Source organism: Galleria mellonella, unplaced genomic scaffold (assembly GCF_026898425.1).
Source record: "Galleria mellonella isolate WM207_F2 unplaced genomic scaffold, CSIRO_AGI_GalMel_v1 utg21, whole genome shotgun sequence".
NCBI classification, from domain to species: domain Eukaryota; kingdom Metazoa; phylum Arthropoda; class Insecta; order Lepidoptera; family Pyralidae; genus Galleria; species Galleria mellonella.
In genome coordinates this window covers 3,462,248-3,484,174 of record NW_026442037.1, presented here as the reverse complement: position 1 = coordinate 3,484,174, position 21,927 = coordinate 3,462,248, and the positions used below count along the sequence as shown (strand labels likewise).

Sequence of the window (21,927 nt, the reverse complement as noted above, 5' to 3'; positions counted from 1 at the left end):
CCGCCGCCCATGTGGAATGCAATTTTAGCTCAGAAGAACGAGCAAGAAACTTAACTATTGTTTTTTTTATAGTAAAAGTTGATTTTACGATTATAAATTTATGTCAAAATTAATTAAAAGAGAAACTTCTGAAAGTGTACTAGTGAGACGCATACCGTTGTGTTAAATATAACACTCGAGACTTGTCCATAGATGGATTCCAATATCCTCAGCTAAATATGGACATCCGCATTTTACTGAGCATATTAGAATCCATTGTTGTAACAGACGAGCCTAATATTGCTTGGAATAATCTAATTCGTTAACGTTGTTTCTATCACCAGAGAGTCAGTGGAACATCTAAAGTTTTCCGTATTGGACATATTCAAACGCACGATCTTTGAAGTCGGAGTACTTCTTGAAACTTACAATGACATACATTCTCTTCACAGTTATACACGCATCGTCACATTATCTTCTCTGATTCGCATCAACAGTTACCAGTATTCATCAGTATCGTTCTCAATTGCATAAAGAAATATTTTTTTTTTTTATACAACTTAGAATGTCAAACAAGCTGACGGCCCAACTGATGGAACGTGGTAACCGTCGCCTATAGACATAAGCAGTACCATGGACATAACAGAGTATACTGTTTCGCCCATGATACCCCCTCATGCGCTGCCATTCCTGAGGACTCAGGTGTTATTCTTCTAATAATAGGATTTTCTAGAATGCTCGTTGGGTATAATCTTTTACCTGATGTTGCCTCGCTTCTTGCTGCTTGAGGTACCTCAGCCGCTGCTCCTTGGCGCAGAGCAGCTGGTGCTGTGTGTCTATCTGCTGCTGCTGCCGAAGAGCCATCGCGCGTAACTCTCCCAATGTCAGCTCCACCCCTTCCCCCAACTGCAGACAAGAATAATATACTCCATTAATATTTGTAACCACAATGCTAATGAAAACCAGTAGTCCAATTGGGAAGAAGCTGTTAGTGATGAAGGTACTGGCTCCAGTAAATGTAATGTTTCAACTCAGTTTGATCTTCATGTGGTCCTTTCTGACACACTTCAATCTATTTAAAAGTACAACTTGCAGAACAAACTTGGGCCGCGAATCACCTATCGTCCGCATAACGCGTCTGTGTTTTTTTTATGCAAATTAGAATAGCAAACAAGCTGACAGCCTACCGTAAAGTGGTAACTGTCGCCTATAGACATGAGCAGTACCATGGACATAACAGAGTAAATTTTTTCGCCCATGATACCTCCCATGCGTTGCCATTCCTGAGGACTTAGGTGTTATTCCTCTATACCCTGTTAATTCACTGCCATATCTCTGGCCTTCAAACCGAAACACAGCCATGCAAACACAGCTGTTTCACGGTAGAAACACGAATAGGACAGAGGTGCTCAAGCAAACTACTTTTGTACAAAAACTCCCTCTGGTATTCCTCTCCTCTCTAATATTCACAACGATTCTCACTCTATGTTCATGTCTAAATTGAAATGTTGATGTACCACGCCATTTACATTATATTTATTTATAATTTAAAATAGTTTAATCACAATTTCCATTATTTATATATATTGTTAATATCTTTGTTCATTTAATGACATTTAATAATTTAATTGTATTTTAATATTTATCAAACACAACGCATGCTGTATTTGCCTCTATATGTAAGAACAGTTACATCTAATCCACTAGTGTATTGTATTGAAATGCTTAACTGTATCTTATGTTAGTAATACTATAAATAAATAAATAAATAAATAAATAAATAAACCAAGTTATAACCATATTCCTTGCGAGCTTGTTTCAATGGACCAACTTGACTTGCTTTCATTCTCGACTGCCATCCTTTACTGAAGCCCTGCTAACATGTAGCTATAGCGCAAGCGGAGTTTTTTTTTTATAGATGATAATGAAACGGTAACCCCGCCTGCGCTATTGGTATACATTGGCGGGGCACCAGTGAAGGATGATAGGTGAGGATGAAACAGGTCAGTTAGCCCATCGTGACGAATTCAACAAGATTTGTTCACGGTGGTTTCCAGGCGGAACCACGTGGAGGTCGACCTAATAAGGCATATTGCTAGCAATGGAGCTATCAAACTCCATTGCTAAGTTTGCGGAGTTACAATTCCATTTTCACCTAACATCAAGCAGAAAAAAGAGGGATTGTTTGCAGAAGAACTTGAAAAAATATATATTAGGATTAACCGTCCTTTTTGAAGTTGGTTGATAAATTTCCTAAAATAAATACACAGCGGTGCTTGGGTGCACCTTTTTTTTTTATTAAAAACAAATTTTTAATTACTATCCTTTGCATACAAGGCGTAATGGAAAATGATTTATCAACCCGAGACCCTGAGATAATATTTATTGGACTTAACGATTTGCCACAAGAAACGTGGGTCTTAATACGAATTTGTTTTTCAAGGGATTTGTGCTGCTATCCCTGAGGACTAAGGTCACAGTATCATGTAAATTCACTGTCACACAGTAACAACTTATTTCTATAAATTCACTTCAAAGATATAGTATATATAAACTTAAACAAATTGTATGTCAACTACATTTGACAGAATTTAATTTAGAAAAACTTGTTATTGGTCATACATACCAGAGGGAGACTTTGTACAAAAATCGATTGCTTATGTACCTCTGTCCCATTCGTGCTTCTACCCTGAAGCAGTTGTGTTTGCATGGCTGTGTTTAGGTTTGAAGGGTGGGATATGGCGTGAATTTACTGGATACAGAGGAATAACACCTGAGTCCTCAGGAATGGCAACGCATGGAGGGTATCATGGGCGAAACAGTATATTCTATTATGTCCATGGTACTGCTCATGTCTATAGGCGACGGTTACCACTTTCCATCAAGTGGACCGTCAGCTTGTTTGCCATTCTAAGTTGTATAAAAAAATATACTACTCTGTTATAAAATAATTGTTAATTTTATTTTTAAAGAGCTGTTGTTTTTTTTTTTTTTAATAAATATATTAATTAATTAATTAATTAAAATATACAGATGGAAATTATTACAGCATCAAGTCTTACTAATAGAATTTTAATGGTACGAAAAAGTCGAAAAGCAACTTTTTCCAAACTTCAGCTAAACATGATTATCGTAAAAAAAGGAATCGTCCATTCGCCACACTGTTGTTGGCCGCTGGAACTTTTGTGATTTCTCATCAGCCATATTCAATTGAAACTTGGAAGTAGCTCAACTGAGTTGAGATATATGACGTATATATATATATATATTGTAACTAGAATTGTCAAGACGGATTTTCTACGCGGCGCCTCTTACAATAAAGTATAGTGAAACTCTATCCTATATGTCTAGTGAATAAGAATGTATGACGGTAATCATAGTTTCTTTATATGACAATTTATGATTGTCTTCCAAAAAAAAAATTACTTATTTAAAAACTAACCAACTAGGGAAAGGGATTGTTAGTAATGAGATTTTTTTTTTTTGGTGGATGAAAATGGTATGGTAACCCCGCCTGCGCTAACAGGATATGCTGGCGGAGCACCAGTGAGAAGTGATAAATGAGAATGAAAACAGGTCAGTTAGCCCATCATGATGAATTCATCAGGAATTAACTATGATAGTTTCCAGGGGGAACCACGAGGAGATCGATCTGGTTGGGTATATTGCTAGCAATGGGAATTTTAGTCTCCATTACTAACAATCCCTTTCGCCCCAGTAATGAGTTTTAACAGGTCCATTGCTAGCAATACACCCTATCAGGTCGGCCTCCACGCGGTTCCCCCTGGAAACCATAGTGGTTAATGTTTGTTAAATTTGTCACTATGGGCCAAATGACCTGCTTTCATCCTCACCTATCATCCTTCATTAGTATCCCGCTAGCGTATACCGATAGCGCAGGCGGAGTTACCATTCCATCTTCACCCATAAAAAAAAACCAACTAGACAGACCAAAACTATCGCACCAAATAAAATCCAGTTTTCATATTTTTATTTCTAAAGGTCTAATATAAAATCTGGTACGCGTTTTATCTTGTGAAACATTCATATAATAGATTTTCAGGCCAGTTAGTCCATCATGATGAATTCATCAGGAATTAACCATGATAGTTTCCAGGGGGAACCGCGAGGAGGTCAACCTGGTTGGGTATATTGCTAGCAATGGGATTCTCAGTCTCCATTACTAACAATCCCTTTCCCCCAGGTTCGCCTAGTGTGGGGCCCATTGTATCTTGTGTTTGTAACTTTATGTTTTTGTCAAATAATAAATTTCTATTCTATTTCTATCCTAGTTGACCGACATATCTAGGTCACGCAGACGATGCCACGGTTAAATACTAGTTTACATTCTTATATAACAATTAAACGACTAGAAACTATATAGAAATGTCTTAACAGTGTATACGAAATATCCCATTGGGATGGGATTAGTGGATACCATTGAAAATATGAGTGTCCTTTCTAGATAGCAGCAGGTCAGCCGCACGCTTCCATTCATTCAGGCTCGTGGAACGCTTTAGTGCCGCATTATAGGCTTTATTGTTTGAAATTGTCCTTAGCATTCAGTTTTCGGACCTTTTAATCTAATTTATTAGGGTGTGGTGGAATATTTGTAATTTACGATTATTTCTAAGCATCTAGATATTTAGGAGCGTTATTGTAACCTGGGGTTTAATTGTCCCAACAAGAAGTAAGTAGGGCGGAATGGGATTGTTAGCAATGGAGTTTGATAGTCCCATTGCTAGCAGTATGCCCTATTAGGTCGACTTCCACGTGGTTCCCCCTGGAAACCATCGTGAACAATTCTTGTTGAATTCGTCACGATGAGCTAACTGACTTGCTTCATACTCCTATCATCCTTCACTGGTGCCCCGTCGGTGTATACCGATAGCACGGGTGGGGTTACCATTCCATAATTACCATACACTCATTAAAAAAAAAACAAAAAAGAAGTGTAAATTTTTAACTTATTGATAATAATATTTTTTTCATGCAACTTAGAATGGCAAACAAACTGACGGCTCACTTGATGTGAAAGTGATAATCGTCGCTTATAGACATGAACAAAACCATGGGCATAACAGTACACTATGTCGCCCATTATGCTTCAAACGTTGCTATTATATGTAATGTAAGTATGAAAAAGTTGATGAATGTGGAGGAAGCGAAAGAAGTATGTTTGAATCGAAGCATTTGACGTTCTATTGTTTCTGCCTTTCCTAGTGGGAGACAGGCGTGACCGATATGTATGTATTTTTATAAGAATATAGATTTTGACTAAGATAAAATATCAGAACAAGGATACGATTACTTAAACTGTTAAATCGATCGAATGACTGCAATAAAAAGTTTTTATATTTTTCCAAATTTCGACACATGTTCCTTATCCTTAGAGAAAGTTGCTTATCATGAGGAATAGCTATCTATGGAGTTCTGAACCCTTTTCTGATATATTATGTATATTAAGGACATAGTAGAGATAAATTTAGATAACCTAATGGACTGAACACCACAAAACCACTGTGATCCATTACAAAATATCTTAGATTCCTCCGAGCATTATCGAATATTTAAACAAAAGGAAGTGTAAATTCGTATTCGTGTTGGAAATAGACCTTTATTATTACAATATTTAATTAATAATTTAATTACTAATTAAATCTAATTAATAATTAAATTGTATTGATAATAACTTTAATTAATATGTAAATTATGAATAAACAAAAACAAAGAAATAAAAAGACGATCAAATACAATTTTTCAATCGAGTTCAAAGAGGGAATTCTCCATTCAAATGTATTTTTTTACATTTGTTACCTCATAACTGCATTATTTATAATTCAATTCGAAAAATATATTTTTTATCTAAAAGGATATACTTACAGATTGGTTTCATAGACATTTTTTGAATATCAATTTAGTACCTTAACTTTGAAATCAAAATACCCGGGTTCGCCACAACTGAAGTAGATTTTTATATAATTTTTAAATTCTTTACTGTCTATTAATCGACATAGTAATATTGTTATATATTTAATAATAATACCAGACATTTAATCCTCCTACAAATAGATAAATAAAAAGCAATACTTTCCATTTTCTTCCCATGTTATATTTTTCCTTAAATTTTCTTGTAAAGATAAAAAATAAGGGGCCACAAAAGCCTAACGACGTCCATCATTTCGACACCTATAAGGGTGCGGAGTTCAGGCTGATACGGCTGAAAAATGACCACCTAGCGGCGGTCACCTCGACGTATAAAATGACTGGCTGGTCAAATAAATTGGACATCCTCTTTCATTGGTCCCGTGTCACATTTGTTAAGGAACGTGCACAATCTTTACTTATATTATAAAAAGTAAAAATAAATTTGTTCGTTTCTTTTTTTTTTTTAATCTTAACTCGTTAACGGCTAAAGCGATCGATATGAAATTCGATGTACCTACACATAATATTTGAGACTATCTGTTTCCCGCGGCGTTACCCGCTTCTATGTAGTTCCCGTATATCATTCCCATTGGAACCCTTCATGAATAAAGTCTTATATTGTATTATATACTTAAATGATAATTACATAACTGTTTACTTATTGATAATTTATTTTACTATTATAAAGGTTTTTTTTTATACAACTTAGAATGGCAAACAAGCTGACGGCCCACCTGATGGAAAGTGGTAACTGTCGCCTATAGACATGAGCAGTACCATGGACATAACAGATTATACTGTTTCGCCCATGATACCCCCATGCGTTGCCATTCCACCACCACCATTCAAACACCACTGCTTTACGGTTGAAACACGAATGGGACAGAGGTACCCAAGCAATCGACTTTTGTACAAAATTACATCATATAATTAACCATCAGGGAGACAAGTTACAAGATTCATAACAGTCACACTCGAGTTTAAATTGAGATGAACGAAAATTGAACTCGGGATTATATTTTTTTAAACCAACAAAATTTAAAAATGCAACCAAACAAATAAATGGCGCGACCATACAAAGTGTATCGATGTCCAATAGCAGCAAATGAAAAATCGATTGATTGATTCAATTGTTGCCTCTTTATCTTGCTTTTATGTATTTTTTTCATTCTTTGGGTAAATATTGTTATTTGTTTATAATGTACATCATTCTTTAAAGGGAACAATAAAAAGTTCTTATTTATGTATTAAATTTTTCGATTTATTACTAATTTCCAAGAGAGAGAGAGGGAAAAAGAGAGAGTATTCCTGAGTTAATTACAACAAAACTTATTTAGTTATTTATTAGATTCTATTGAAGCAGACTTTCTTCTCGTTCCTGCATACGCGTTCGGTGAAGCTGTAAAGTCCATCTGCGGCCAACAGCACAAACATTTAGAAAAGAAAAAAAAGACAGTGTATATGATACAAAAGATAAAAAATACCTTCCAAACAAACAAACGTACAGAAAGTATCCGAAGCATTAAAATTGGCGGAACGAAAACGGAAATATTAATTAACTCAGTTTCAAGGTCACTCGCTGTATAAAGGGTCCTTAAGTCTCCTAGCGATATACTGCCGCTAAAATTACGCGACCACTCCCCCCGCCTTAAATTTATGTATTTCCCGACACTTGTTGATAGCATCCCCAGAGAAGTATTGAAAGTGAAAGATAAATAGCATCACTGTCAGCCTATTGTGATGCTGATGTCGTTGACCCCGAGTTAGAGCTCTTAAAGGGCTGTTTTTAGTAAAGTTATGTATTTATGTTAGGCACTCAGTGTTTATGGCCGAAACGTACATTTGCTTTGAAACCACTTCGAGTGCTTGAGATAAATAATAGAGGGCAAGGTTTTCTTGGGGGTTTACTTTGTCAATATTCCAAAGAAATGAAGAGAAACTTTAATTCTATCAGAAGTAACTGAAAATAGTAGACAGATTCTAAATAAAGTTACATTGGCTCTAAGAAATACTGTTAGTAATGAAGACTGGCAATTTCGTTGCCAATAATTGCTCTGTCAGATCAACATCCTTATGGTTTCATCTGGAAACCATCATGGTTGGCTCCTGGTCTTTTATCCCCTTACTGGTGTTTTATCGTGTTAGGTTGATAGCACAGTTAGGGTTACCTTTCAATTACTACGAATTAAAAAAAATCATTCCAAATAAATAACCCACCTGCTTAGAGTTAACATTCCATTTTCAGTCATTTAAAAAATTCCTACCCTCATTCTAAATTCACGTAATGAACATAAGCCCCTTTTATTATTTTTTTTCTTATTTTTTTATACAGATATATTAAAAATTATTGGCAAACATTTCCGGGAGTGAAAGTTAATGTTCTTCTCAAAGAAATATTGGCAGAAAAACAATATAAAAGATTTCATCCTTTATATAGAATATAAATGTATATAGAATGGGCCACCCCTTCCTTTCCCATGCGTATCGTAAGAGGCGACAAAGGAAAGGCGAAGGATGGGCAGCAGCGTCCCTCTTAAAACATCTTTAAAAGCCCAACTGCGGTTGCTAACCCGCTAGTCAAGTGTGACAACTACCAGCAAAACTCCCGTTATGGGGAAGGCTTATGTTCAGCAGTGGACAGTAACCGGCTGAAATAATAATAATAAATAAAGACTTTGTACAAAAGTCGTTCGCTTGAGTACCTCTGTCCCGTTCGTGTTTCTACCGTGAAGCAGTTGTGTTTGCATGGCTGTTTTCAGTTTGAAGGGTGGGATATGACAGTGAATTTACAGGGTACAGAAGAATAACACCTGAGTCCTCAGGAATGGCAACGCATGGGAGGTATCATGGTCGAAACAGTAAACTCTGTTATGTCCATGGTGCTGCTCACGTTTATAGGCGACGGTTACCACTTTCCATCAGGTGGGCCGTCAGCTTATTTGCCATTGTAAGTTGCATAAAAAAATATAATATAAAAACGTTGTTCAGTACCCTCGTGAGCCGATACTAAAGTCAGCAACTTCATCCTAATTGGTATAATGGAAACTTTGTTTATTTGCCCTGTTTGTACAGGGTTAATGGTAGAACAATAAGCCACTCCGCTAATTGGCATGTTTTAATCACATACACTGCTTGTGGGTAAAGCAAATTTTGTTGGGATTTGTAATTGTAACAATATTGAACAATCAGTTGCTATTTTTAGCAGACTTTAAAAAGGATTGCCAATTTAATTTAATTTTTTATTAACTTTTTGACATGCAATTTAGAATAGCAAATAAGCTGACTGAACAACCCATATTATGTAAAGGTAAACAAGAAAAAACTTTAAAAGAAATATAAATGGAACCATAGTTCCATTTATTTTTCCTTTAAAGTTTTTTTTTTTTTTAATTAGGCTACTTAGGATTATTTGGATTACTTTAATTACTATTAGGATTAGCTATTTTTATATATATTATTATTTGTGTGTATATATATAAACCAGGTCGACCTCCCCTGGAAACTATCATGGTTAATTCCTGATGAATTCCTCGTGATGGGCAACTCATCTATCGCCCTTCATAATATCCCGTTAGCGCAGGCCTTAATAAAAAAGAAAAATCATATGTGACAACCCTAATAGTGCGACCTTAATATCATACCAGTCATATTTACTTACCTACTCGTATAATACTCTGTAATATAATTTACCTCTATACGCGATAGGTATAATTATTTCGTGACCTACATATATACATACACAACATATCGACCCATAAACCTTCAGCTATGAACTTAATTATAACCTTGGAAAGTTAGTTTCAGTTTGTAATGAAATAAGGTAACGCGATACCTGGATACTTATTCTGACGGTAACGCGTTATACGGAATTCGGGTTTTAAAGTACTATATGATAAGGGTTGCCACCTGCAAAAATTAAGCGAAATACTTAAAATGTTTTACCAGAGGGAGACTTTGTACAAAAGTCGATTGCTTGGGTACCTCTGCCCCATTCGTGTTTCAACCGTGAAGCAGTTGTGTTTGCATGGCTGTGTTTCGGTTTGAAGGGTGGGATATGACGTGAATTTACTGGGTACAGAGTAATAACACCTGAGTCCTCAGGAATGGTAACGCATAGGGGGTATCATAAGCTAAACAGTATACTCTGTTATGTCCATGGTACTGCTCACGTCTATAGGCGACGGTTACCACTTTCCATCAGGTGGGCCGTCAGCTTGTTTGCCATTCTAAGTTGTATAAAAAAAAACACACACAGTAACAGTAATACAATATACTAAAACAATACTGGATAGTAATAATCTTCTATAATATGAAATGTACTTTCCAGTCGAATAAATTATAATTTATTCGCCCTCCAAGATATTCTATGTTCTAATACTAGCCAAATTATGATATTCATTACGTACCGAACATATATTAATTGTAATTAATTATATATATATATATATATATATATATATATATATATATATATATATATATATATATATATATATATATATATATATATATATATATATATATGTAACAATATTTATTGAAGGTTACTAAGCCTTATTACCGAGAAATGTATTAATTGTTTTATTAAATAATAACAACCAAATTGCTTCTGATTCAATCGGAATAGTTATAGAAAGAGAAAGAAAAAAAAATAATTCAATCAAAGAAGCATGCGACCCACACAGCAGAGCACAAAACAAGAACAAAAGAAACGAGAATGAAACAAACAAAAAATAATATACGATTAGAAAGCAATTAAATTAAATTCAGTATAATTAAAGTCTAAATTAATAATAATAATTAATAAATAAATAAACAAACAAACAGTAGAATAACTCTGGAATCCAACATCGATAACAATCCAATATAGTAATATGTTTATAATAGACATAAATGTATTTATTACTATAACAGTAATCATCATCATCATCACCTTAGCCAATATCTGTTCACTGCTTTATGAGCCTCCCCCATAGACTGCTATAAGGCTTGAAACACCTGTATCTATAATAGTAATACTAGGTGTTTAAGTGTAAGTGGTAAGGGATTGTTAGTAATAGAGACTAAAAGTCCTATTGCTAGCAATATACCCAGGTCGACCTCCACGCAGTCCCCCCTGGAAACTATTATAGTTAATTCCTGATGAATTCATTATGATGGGCTAACTGGCCTGTTTTCATTCTCATCTATCACCCTTCACTGGTGCTCCGTCAGCGTATACCGATAGCGCAGGCGGAGTTACCATTCCATTATCAACCATTAAAAAAATAAAAAAACCGTCGCCTATAGACATGAGCAGTATCATTTACTTTCACATTTAAAAAATACTAAGTGTTATAAAGGATGTCGCCGTGATGTGTGCTTCAGTATAGAATGGGTCACCCCTTCCTTTCCCGTGGGTGTTGTAAGAGACGACTAAGGGACTGTAAAGGATGGGTAGCAGCGTCTCTTAAAACATCTTTAAAAGCCTAACTGCGGTTGCCAACCCGCCTGCTAAGCATGGCAACTACTGGCAAAATTTCACCAGTGGACAGTTAATGGCTGAAATAATAATAAAAAATCACGAATGTCAATAGAGCCTAACTTAATTCTCATCTATCATATCTTACTGGTATACCGCATAGCTCCTAAAAAAACTCCTATAACTGTTTCGTTCCCACTAACACGTACATGTTCATATCCATTTATGTTTCAGTGTTTTTTCCACGGAGAGTTCGCGACTTACAAATAGGTTTACGAGTCCAATGAGCCTCGCCACACCTACATTGTGATTCATTTGCTTGTGCGAAATGGTATAAGTCATAGAATGTGAGCGTTTTATAAAAGTATTTTTAAAATACCTTTGGAGAATTTTAAATTTTACTTGTATACAACAATTAGTCCGTTACCTTTAAAGTTGTCTTGAAAAGATTGCTTTCAGCAGTAAGACCGCCTTACTGAACTTATAGAATTATATCGTTACATTCAGTAATTTTCTTGCTTATTCCCTATATTCATCATACGGAGAGTTTTGTCAGTAGTTTCCACGCTTGGCAGACGGATTGGCAACCGCAGTTAGGCTTTGAAGATGTTTAAAAAGAGACGCTGCTGCCCATCCCTCATCCTCACTTAGTCGCCTCTTACGACACCCACGGGAAAGGAAGGGATAGCCTATTTTATGCTGGGACCATACAGGACTTTCCTATATTAGATAAAGGGATGGACAAAGGGATATCCCTATATTGTTTAGTGTAAATAAAGTGTATTCATTCATTCGAAAATGTAGGTAGATCAACATAGCTCGATCATATGCACGAAACTGCTGCTAAATATTTGCCGCTTATCTTTATTATCATCGATCACTTTAAATCCTAACCCTTCTTGGTGTTGTTGGTAGTATTAGAATACATAGAATAAGATGCAGTTTCATACTATGATGAATTGAAATATGGAGAGGTAAGAATCTTGATTTTAATGTATAAAGTGCATTTTTACCTACCACTATTTACATCAAGACACTGATTATTAATTTATATTAACTATTATTAAGAAAGAAGAAATATTTTTGTTATCTCAAATTTATGCATATTTGAATAGTATGTTTATTGATACTACCGTCCATAAATAACGCAATTTTAACCAAAAAAAAGGGCAAGAAATTTAGCTGTTGTTTTTTACAAAAAAAATAAATTATATAATACAAACATTTAAATCAGTTGCACTGATTAGAGGAAACTAGTCCTATAGTTAGGGGGGAAAAGATTATTAGCAACGGAGTTTGACAGCCCCATTGCTAGCAATATACCTTATTAGGTTGACCTCCACGTGGTTCCCCCTGGAAACCATCGTGAACAATTCTTGATGGATTCGTCACGATGGGCTAACTGACCTACTTCATCCTCACCTATCATTCTTCACTGGTGCCCCGCCGGTGTATACCGATAGCGCGGGTGGGTTTACCATTCCATTATCATCCATTTAAAAAAAGTCCTATAGTTAACATCCGTTCACAATTATGATATGATAAGCCAGCCATTACGCTCAATCATCAAAGCAACAAAAACAAGTCATTTGCTTTGGTACCTCTCTCTATCCCATTCGTGTTTCAACTGTAAAGCTTGCTTGTTTACATGGCTGTGTTTTGGTTTAAAGGGTAGGATATGGTAGTAAGTAACACCTGAGTCCTCAGGAATGGCAACGCATGGGGGGTATCATGAGCGAAACAGTATACTCTGTTATGTCCACGGTACTGCTCATGTCTATAGGCGACGGTTACCACTTTCCGTCAGCTTGTTTGCCATTTTAAGTTGCATAAAAAAAAAAAAGAAACCATAATTTAGCAAACTCAACACCCAACCCACCATACCGCCGTTAAAAATATGGGCATAATTTTTTTGAGACTATCACATCGCTGCCGTTTATGCCTTGTACCAAAGTATTGCCAGTGATAAGGGCGCGCTCACACGTTCATGTTATGTTTTATTCATCGCTCTCTAGGAAGCTTTTCACAGCTTTTGTTATCCGAAGCATTGTACATATACGTGAATACGTTTAATTACTTGCAAATATGATTCTTACGTTAGCTTCTACGTATTTTCATTTAATAGGTTTGACGAACAAACAGATATATTTTACTCTTCTGGTAGTTATTTAAGTATAGATTTTTAGGTCTTTTTTTTATTATTATTATTTTAGCCATTAACTATCCACTGCTGGACATAAGCCTTCTCCATAAGGTGAGTTTTGTCAGTAGTTGCCACGCTTGGCAGACGGGTTGGCAACCGCAGTTAGGCTTTAGAGATGTTATAAGAGGGACACTGCTGCCTATCACCTCGCTCCTCCCTTAGTCGCCTCTTACGACACCCACGGGAAAGGAAGGGGTGGCCTATTCTATGCCAGGACAACACGGCGATTTTTTAGGCGATAGATTTTTATATCAGATTAAATCCACTAATCACTTATTAATAATCCATCCCTCATCCCTCGATTGGTATGTATTTCAAAAAAACGCTGTCTTTTATATTTGAATATTCTATGTATCAGCCGTATGGTCCCAGCATAGAATGTGATACCCCTTCCTTTGCCTTGAGTGTCGTAAGAGGCGACTAAGGGACGGCGAGGGATGGGTAGCAGCGTCCCTCTTAAAGCATCTCTAAAGCCTGTCTGCGGTTATCAACCCGCCTGTCAAGCGTTGAAACTATTGGGAAAACCTCCCAAGGGGGAGGCTTATGTTCAGCAGTGGACAGTTAAAGGCTGATATAATGGTTAAATTTTATAAATGTGAAAGTAAATGATACTGCTCATGTCTATAGGCGTCGGTTACCACTTTCCATCAGGTGGGCCGTCAGCTTGTTTGCCATTCTAAGTTGTATAAAAAAAATTAACCATGTTTACCTCTTAACGTTTTAACGGTTGAATCAATTACCATGAAATCTGATATACACGTTTTATAATGGAAATGATAAAGGCCAATTTTATCTCGTTCATTAAATATATTTCAGTCAAGTAAACGAAGACACGGTTAAAAGCTAGTTACAATAATATTCAAAGTAGGTACCCCGTAATAATTATCTCTATGTTTATTAGTGGGACAGAGGTACCCATGCTTATGACAGTCTCGCTTTATTTTTTTTCTTATATAACACAGGGAGCAAACGAGCATGCGGCTCACCTGATGGTAAGTGACTACAACCGCCCATGATCACCCTCAACACCAACGGCATTGCAGGTGTGCTACCGGCCTTTTAGAAAGGAATATGCTCTTTTCTTAAAGGTTGCGATGTCGTATCGGTTCGGAAATACTGCTGCTGGAAGTTGATTCCAAAGAGTGGTTGTGCGTGGAAGAAAGTGCCTTGGAAAACGCACTAAGTATTCATTTTCCTAAGTATTAATTTATTATTTTAAATGAATACTTTAATATTGAAAGGTAAATTTATATTAGAAGTCAGCTTTTAAACGGTTAGCGAACTACCCTTTCACTCCGTGCCACTAAGCCAAGGCTTTCATGAAATTAATTACTGCAAAACTACGTTTGCCGTCTACCAGTAATTCTCTATGCCTTTTATATGCCACCACGGCGATTAAGCAAAGTCCGATAGTGACATTTTAATTTTAAATATTTAAATTAAAATCGTGCTGAGCCGTGTGGTCCCGACATAGAATGGGCCACCATTTCCTTTTTCGTTCGTGTCGGAAGAGACGACTAAAGAAACTTAATTGTCGAGGTATGGGCCCTTCTAAAACATCACCAAGGCCTAATTGGGTTTGCCAATCCGCTTGCTAAGCATGGCAGCTACATATGGCAGATACAGCAGAATTAAGAATCATTCCTGTTTTTGATAAAAAAAAATCCAATCATGTTTAAAAATATGCAAAAAATCGCAACAAGTACTTTTACATCTTTGTAAGCGAGAAAACACTTGTGTTGTACTACTTTAACTAATATTTTGATAGAGAGCAAAATGTGTAGTAATTTTGGTCTACCACACAACAGTAGCTTTAACCAACACGAAATTAATGTGATACCAATACAGGAATAAATTTTTTTGATACCCATATACCTCTGTCCATCAAACTGTCACAATCAGTTGTGTTAGCACGGCTGTGTTTCGGTTTGAAGGGAGAGATATGGCATTAAAATTACATGATGCAGAGGCATAACACCTTAGTCCTTAGGAATAGCAACGCATGGGGGGTACCATGGACGACACAGTGTACAATATATATATATATATATATATATTTATATATATATATATATATATATATATATATATATAATATTATATCAATGGTACTTCTCGTGTCTATAGGTGACAATTACCACTTTCTAACAGGTAGGCCGTTAGCTTGTTTCCCATATCTAAGTCGCATAAAAAAATCAATATTATTTATTTTTATAAACGATCCAAAATCTCAAACAAACATTATACAGGTCAATAGAAAATATTTCATTGTTAGATAAGAGTTCTGGGTCACATTTACAGTGAAAACATATCATATTATAGCCATATAAAGATTAAAGGAAATTTCATTAATAAAATTAACTTGGACACGCAATGCGGTACTGGTAAGTCAACTCAAGGTTTTGTTAGCTGTTTTATTTGTACTGGGGATGGTCAACATTTATTGGATTGTGCTTTTTTTTATACCACTGAGGTGGCAAACAAGCATACGGCCCACCTGATGGTAAGACGTTACCGTAGCCTATGAACGCCTGTAATAATGCCTGTAATATAAGCAACGCGCGCGTAATACCTCTACGCGCGCGTTGCTGATCCTGAAGAAACCTCTTTATCTCCCTTTTGAAGAACCCCATGCTGTAGTCTCTTGGGAAAACCTCGGCAGGGAGCTCATTCCATAACCTGAGTGTTCGTGGGAGAAAACATCTCTGAAACCGCGTTGTACGCGACCATTTAGGCTGTAAGGTATAAGAGTGAACTCTCTGTCGATGGCGAGCCGTAGGATGTGCTATTGAATAACATGTAATCTTTCTCAAGAAATGAACTATTAAACGCTAAAAGAATTCTTCAAATAATAGTTCTAGAGATTTTTTTATGTGGATGTGTAGTTTCATGAAGTAACTACCATCGCGCATGAGCATCTGCAATACTGAAGACATTGCAGGTGTGCTGCCGGCCTTTTAAAAAAGAATATTCTCTTTTCTTGAAGGTTACGATGTCGTATCTGTTCGGAAATACTGCTGTTGAGTATTGATTCTAAAGCGTTGTTGTGCGTGGAAAGGGAACTGCTATCAGAGTACTTTTTTAATAGTCAATCAAAAGCATTGAAACTTATTTATTTATTTATTTAGATTATTTTTCCTTTACTGTACTAGATTACCCGCCAATTAATTTTTTCTCTCTAACTATACTGGGTTGGTTGGAAGAGATCTCTTTTAGAGATAAGCCCTCCCTTTCTAACAAGTTGTTAAACTAACCGCTGTGTCTATTGTTCAAGTGCATTAAAGAATATATATATATATATATATTATAAAATTATTTAACTGTTTTTGAAAATTGGCATACAATTGTGACATTGCCATACTTAGTTGTGAATGCTCTTAAGTGCCAAAATTAGTAAGAATAGTACACAAATATGGTACTATATTACTAACTGTAACCGTGTACACACACAGCTTTATTAAATACAAAATATTATGAATATTTATAGCACCATATTACGTGTCGGCGATACTAACTTTAACAATTAATTTTCTCAGAGTTCGCCCCGGCATAACACGCAAAAAGTCTTGTTTATTCTAAACATTTTATAATTGCGTTCCGTGTGAAGTGTATGCATATTTATGAAAGTATTTTCTATAACTCGTGCCTTTATAAGGAGACATAATTAAGGAGGGTACGGCGGTGATGGATTTAACTCATTCAACTTAGAATGACAAATAAGCTGACATGAACAGTTCTATGTACGTAACAGAATATATATACTGTTTTAAAAGTTCACTAACACTATTTACAAACTTTAATAATTTTACAATTAGATAATCCAATATTTAGTCTACTACAAGATACCGCGAAACTATTTATAAAAAATTCAATTGTCATCGAACTAATGACAGCTGTCAAAGCTGTCATCTATTCTATTGACATTTTAAAAACCTAAACGTTTCGGCTCTGACTTCCCGTTCCTTCAGTTACATTAATCTATTTCAAGACACTAAGATCATCCAATACGTAATCCAAAAACAAATATATATACGAGTATATATATATATATATAAATCAGAGTAAAAAATCCCTTTTTCAAAAAATTCTATTCTTGCTTAACAAATTTATTATTATTATTGAGAAATTATTTAATATAGTATGAGAATATAAATACAATTTTAAACAGAAAAAAGCCATAAAACAAAAATCTTATCACATAATTACAAAAGAATAAAATCATAAAAGTGACGATTTAAAAAGACGTAAATAAGTTTATTCATCTGGAAAGGTATCTATCTATTCTTTTATTTTTTTTCAGCCAGTTCTTCTCTGAATACAAAAACGTTCCTTTTTTACTTTCTTTTTAATTAAAAATTAAAAGCCAATTTGCAGAGCTACCTTCCTCGTGCATAGCGCATCCGTGTTACAATGCCAAGCCGGCGCGCCTCTTGAGTGGCTGCCACCAGTTCGTCCCGTTGCTGCATTGTTACACGGCTTTTGTCTCCGCTACACGTGAAAATACGTCAAGTATTGTACGGACCGCATGAAAGGTAACGCGAATTTTATATGATATGAACTTTTTATTTTATCGCAAGAGGTCATTCCTCCTGATGCATAATAATAAATGTTTTTTTCTTAGGTAGGGTTTCATACCGAAAAAGTACAAATGAAGCCTCATGGTGCGACTTTATTCGGCCATCCGTCTGTTCGTCCGTATGTCACGGCACATCTCAGTAACTAATGTTGTCGATTTTTTTAATTGGATTAGTTCTATGTATAATTACCCCGCATACATTGCAATGGAAGTAATTGAAAAATATTTTTATTTTCTTTGTAGGAGGTCCAGAACGGGTTCTTAAAATTTAAAAATTGACCCGTTAGTTCAAATAGGATATCATACGAAAGGATTTCAATTCTACATTTTAAAACCTGATTTACTTATTTTATATTTACTTTTATGCTGCGTAGGTTTTAGTTATGATTGGAAATGTGAAGAAAAAATCCCCAATTTCCTTTAAAATTTCTGAAGCGAAAAATCTGAATTAATTACAGTTTATAATGATATATATGAACATTACAGGAAAAATTAAACGGTGTTTCTAACTAACACCATTTTTGAGATATCATGAAAAAACCTTCAAAAACAAACTTACTTATATGGCCCAGTTTTTAACCACATTTATGGTCCAAAATAAGTAATTACCAATACTTGAAATTATTAGACGATTATTTCGTATAAGAAATGCAAACAAAGCTCATTTATGTAAAATTTATATATGTACGGAATCCTCGCCGTGTGAGTTCAAATCGCACTTGACCGGCCATTTTATTAATTTAAAGCTACCTCCAAAAAAAGAAGGTCCGCAATTCGTCTGAATGTTTCTTTGTTGTTACGTAACGAAATTATATCGCTAATTCGGAATTGATTTTCACAATTTCTATTGTTGTACTGGTGCCACAATAACTTTGTGACGGTCGAAGCAGCCGTTTTGTTTGCGGAATAATAAACAGCTTGCTGCAAAGTCTACGAATATTTGTAGACACACGATTTTGCTTTCAAGATTGAAACATTTTCAATGTATCTGTGTGTCCATGAAACAACTTGTCGCTCACCGGATAGGTGTTAGTGTGTACTCTCTCTCTCTCGTGTGTATGTGTACATGTGCGTGCGTGCGTTCGTGTGTGTGTGTGTGTGCATGTGCGGCTGCGTATACGTGTGCGAATATGAATAAGTGTGTGTGATTATTATAATTAAATAGAGATTTATAAAATTAATAATGCATAGACATACATACATATTTTTATGTTAATATTTCAGTTACAAATTAATTTAATTATAATGATATATATATATATATATATATATATTAACTTACAGTATTCGTATATATACGTTTGTAAAATAAACAAAAAATGTATCACTTGTAAGGGCGTGTTTCGATAGATATAACACGACGTTTTTATGTTATCACACATAGATTTTCCGAAAGGCATTGGGGGGTTCAGGAAAATTATGGCGCCATCAAATGGGCCGAGAAGCAGTCAATATGCCCACGAGCGTGGCATATCGGCAATTTGTATTAATGTATATCTTTTTTATTAATATATTACTGTTGTAATATATCTTCTAAATGCCCCCTTTCGCAAATATATGGTATATTGTCTTAGGAGATGCGTTTTTATCTTATATATATATATATATATATATATATATATATATATATATATATATATATATATATATATAAATTTCGATATTTATGATGGAACTCCTTTGAAATGGCTCGACCGATTTCTATAAATTTTTTAAATAAATTTGATAGGTATAAGAATAGATTATAAAGTATATTTCATGTCGCTTAGCGATTAGGCAGTCCCAATCCAGAAAAAAATATTTATATGGTAGAACAACGTTTGGTCAGCTTATCTGTATATATATATATATATATATATAAATGAATGCCACTTTTCGTTGTAATTTTATAACTTAAAAACAGGCTCACCTATCCAAACCAAATGTTTAGGCTTTGTTCGGACTATTTAGTAGATGGTTTATGTGAAGTTTGCACAAAATCGCTCGAGCGGTTCTTCATTTATCACATTTTTTGTAACAAATGAATTTAATAAATGGCGGATCACTTTGTTAATGGGGACTTTTGTGTCAAATTCAAACTTTTTGCGCTGTCAACGCAAACAGTAACGCAAACGCTGTCACGTTGTATAATGTTATTCGTATCTGTTTTAGCTGTGCTGTAGAGGGGCAGGTGGGGGCGGGGGCAAATTTATGTAATAGCTAGCTAGGTAGGTAGGTACAGATAAAATATAAACTAACTAATTTTGGTGTAAATTATTTTTCCCCTAATAAATTAAAAGATAATTTGCAATATATGGAATAGTAACGTTCTTTAAATATTCACACAATAATTATTATTTACTTTATTCATAACCAAGTAAATAAAATAAAAAATAAAGTAAATTAAAAGTTAAAAACTTTTAATTTACTGCAATAAAAGATATTAAATTTACACTTTTATATTTTATATTTGTAATGTTTTATTAAGTTGAATACAGAAATATGAAGAAATAATTAACTGTATGGGATATAAAAAGAAACAATAAGAAAGCAAGTTTACCGTGCGACATGAGGGCTGCCCTCTGGTAATAACTGTCATAAAGTGGACCTTGACCGAGGTAGCTTATAGTTTTAGTGTGCCGTGCGTAATTTATGATGTGGGTCAAATAAATTATTCATTGTTTATTCCGACTGCTATTATAAAAGGGGAAAGGATTGTCAGTAATGCGGATTACCACTCAAGTTGCTAACAATATACCCTAACAGGTCGACGTGCCCGTGGTCCCCCCTGGAAACCATCGTGCTGAATTCCAAGCGTATTCATCACGATGGGCTAACTGAGCTGCCTTTTCATTCTCACATATCATCCCTCACTGATGCCCCGCCAGCGTATACCGTTAGCGCAGGCGGGTCACCATTCCGTTATCATCCATAAAAAAAAGACTGCTATTATAAAGGGGACAGTTTATGAGAATATACAGACGGAAGGTTGTTTCTTACTCTTGCACGCAAAAACTATTAAATGGATTATTTTTATACCATAAAGGTGGCAAACAAGGTGTCACTATAGCCTATGGACGCTTGTAACACTAGGGGTTTCACGTGCGCGTTGCCGACCCTGAAGAAACCTTAGTATAACCTTTTCAAAGAACCCCATACTGTAGTCTCTAGGGAAAACCTAGGCAGGGAGCTCATTTCACAGTCTGAGTAGTGTATCAAAGATTGAAATTTGGTACTCGATTAGTTACTTTATAAGGCCTTAAGAGCTTAACCTATCACCATTAAATTTAGTATACACGTACTATATAGGACGAAAAAGGGTATAGCCTACTTTTTATCCTGGTCAGTAAACATATCCTAGTCACGCAGATAAAATAAATATCAATATCTTCTCTCCTTTATCCCGAAAATTCTGATACAAAAATTTTAAAATAATTACCGTAAATAAGTAATGATTGTGTCATATAAAATAAAAACTGACTACAAATGTGACAAAACCAGTTATTTTAATCTAAAAACAAAAATATTGAACCGATTTTGATGAAATTTCTATGAAACCCATCTGTAATTATATACTTTCAAATAAAAAAAGAATTTTCCAAATCGATTTAGAATTGACAAAGTTATAAGGTTTAAGGTTATGTAATATAAAAAAAAATTACAACTGAATTGAGAATTTTTGAAAATGATGCTCTATTCCATTTAGATTTTGCTGGAAAAGAACTCTTTCAGAGTTAAGCTCGCCTTTATACTTTCGCTTACCTCTGTTATATTTTTTTATGTATAATAATACATTAAAAA

At 34.9% G+C, this 21,927-nt stretch overlaps 1 protein-coding gene across 11 annotated transcripts in view; it reads right to left on the bottom strand.

Moving 5' to 3' along the window:
• The window catches only part of LOC113516486 (apoptosis-stimulating of p53 protein 1), a 459,324-nt gene that overhangs the window by 65,297 nt on the left and 372,100 nt on the right, over window positions 1-21,927 (bottom strand). For all 11 annotated transcript variants that reach the window (XM_052894330.1, XM_052894332.1, XM_052894331.1 and 8 more), the window contains one exon: window positions 739-885. In XM_052894330.1, coding sequence (XP_052750290.1) covers window positions 739-885 — 147 coding nt within the window. The remainder of the gene's footprint in view (window positions 1-738; window positions 886-21,927) is intronic.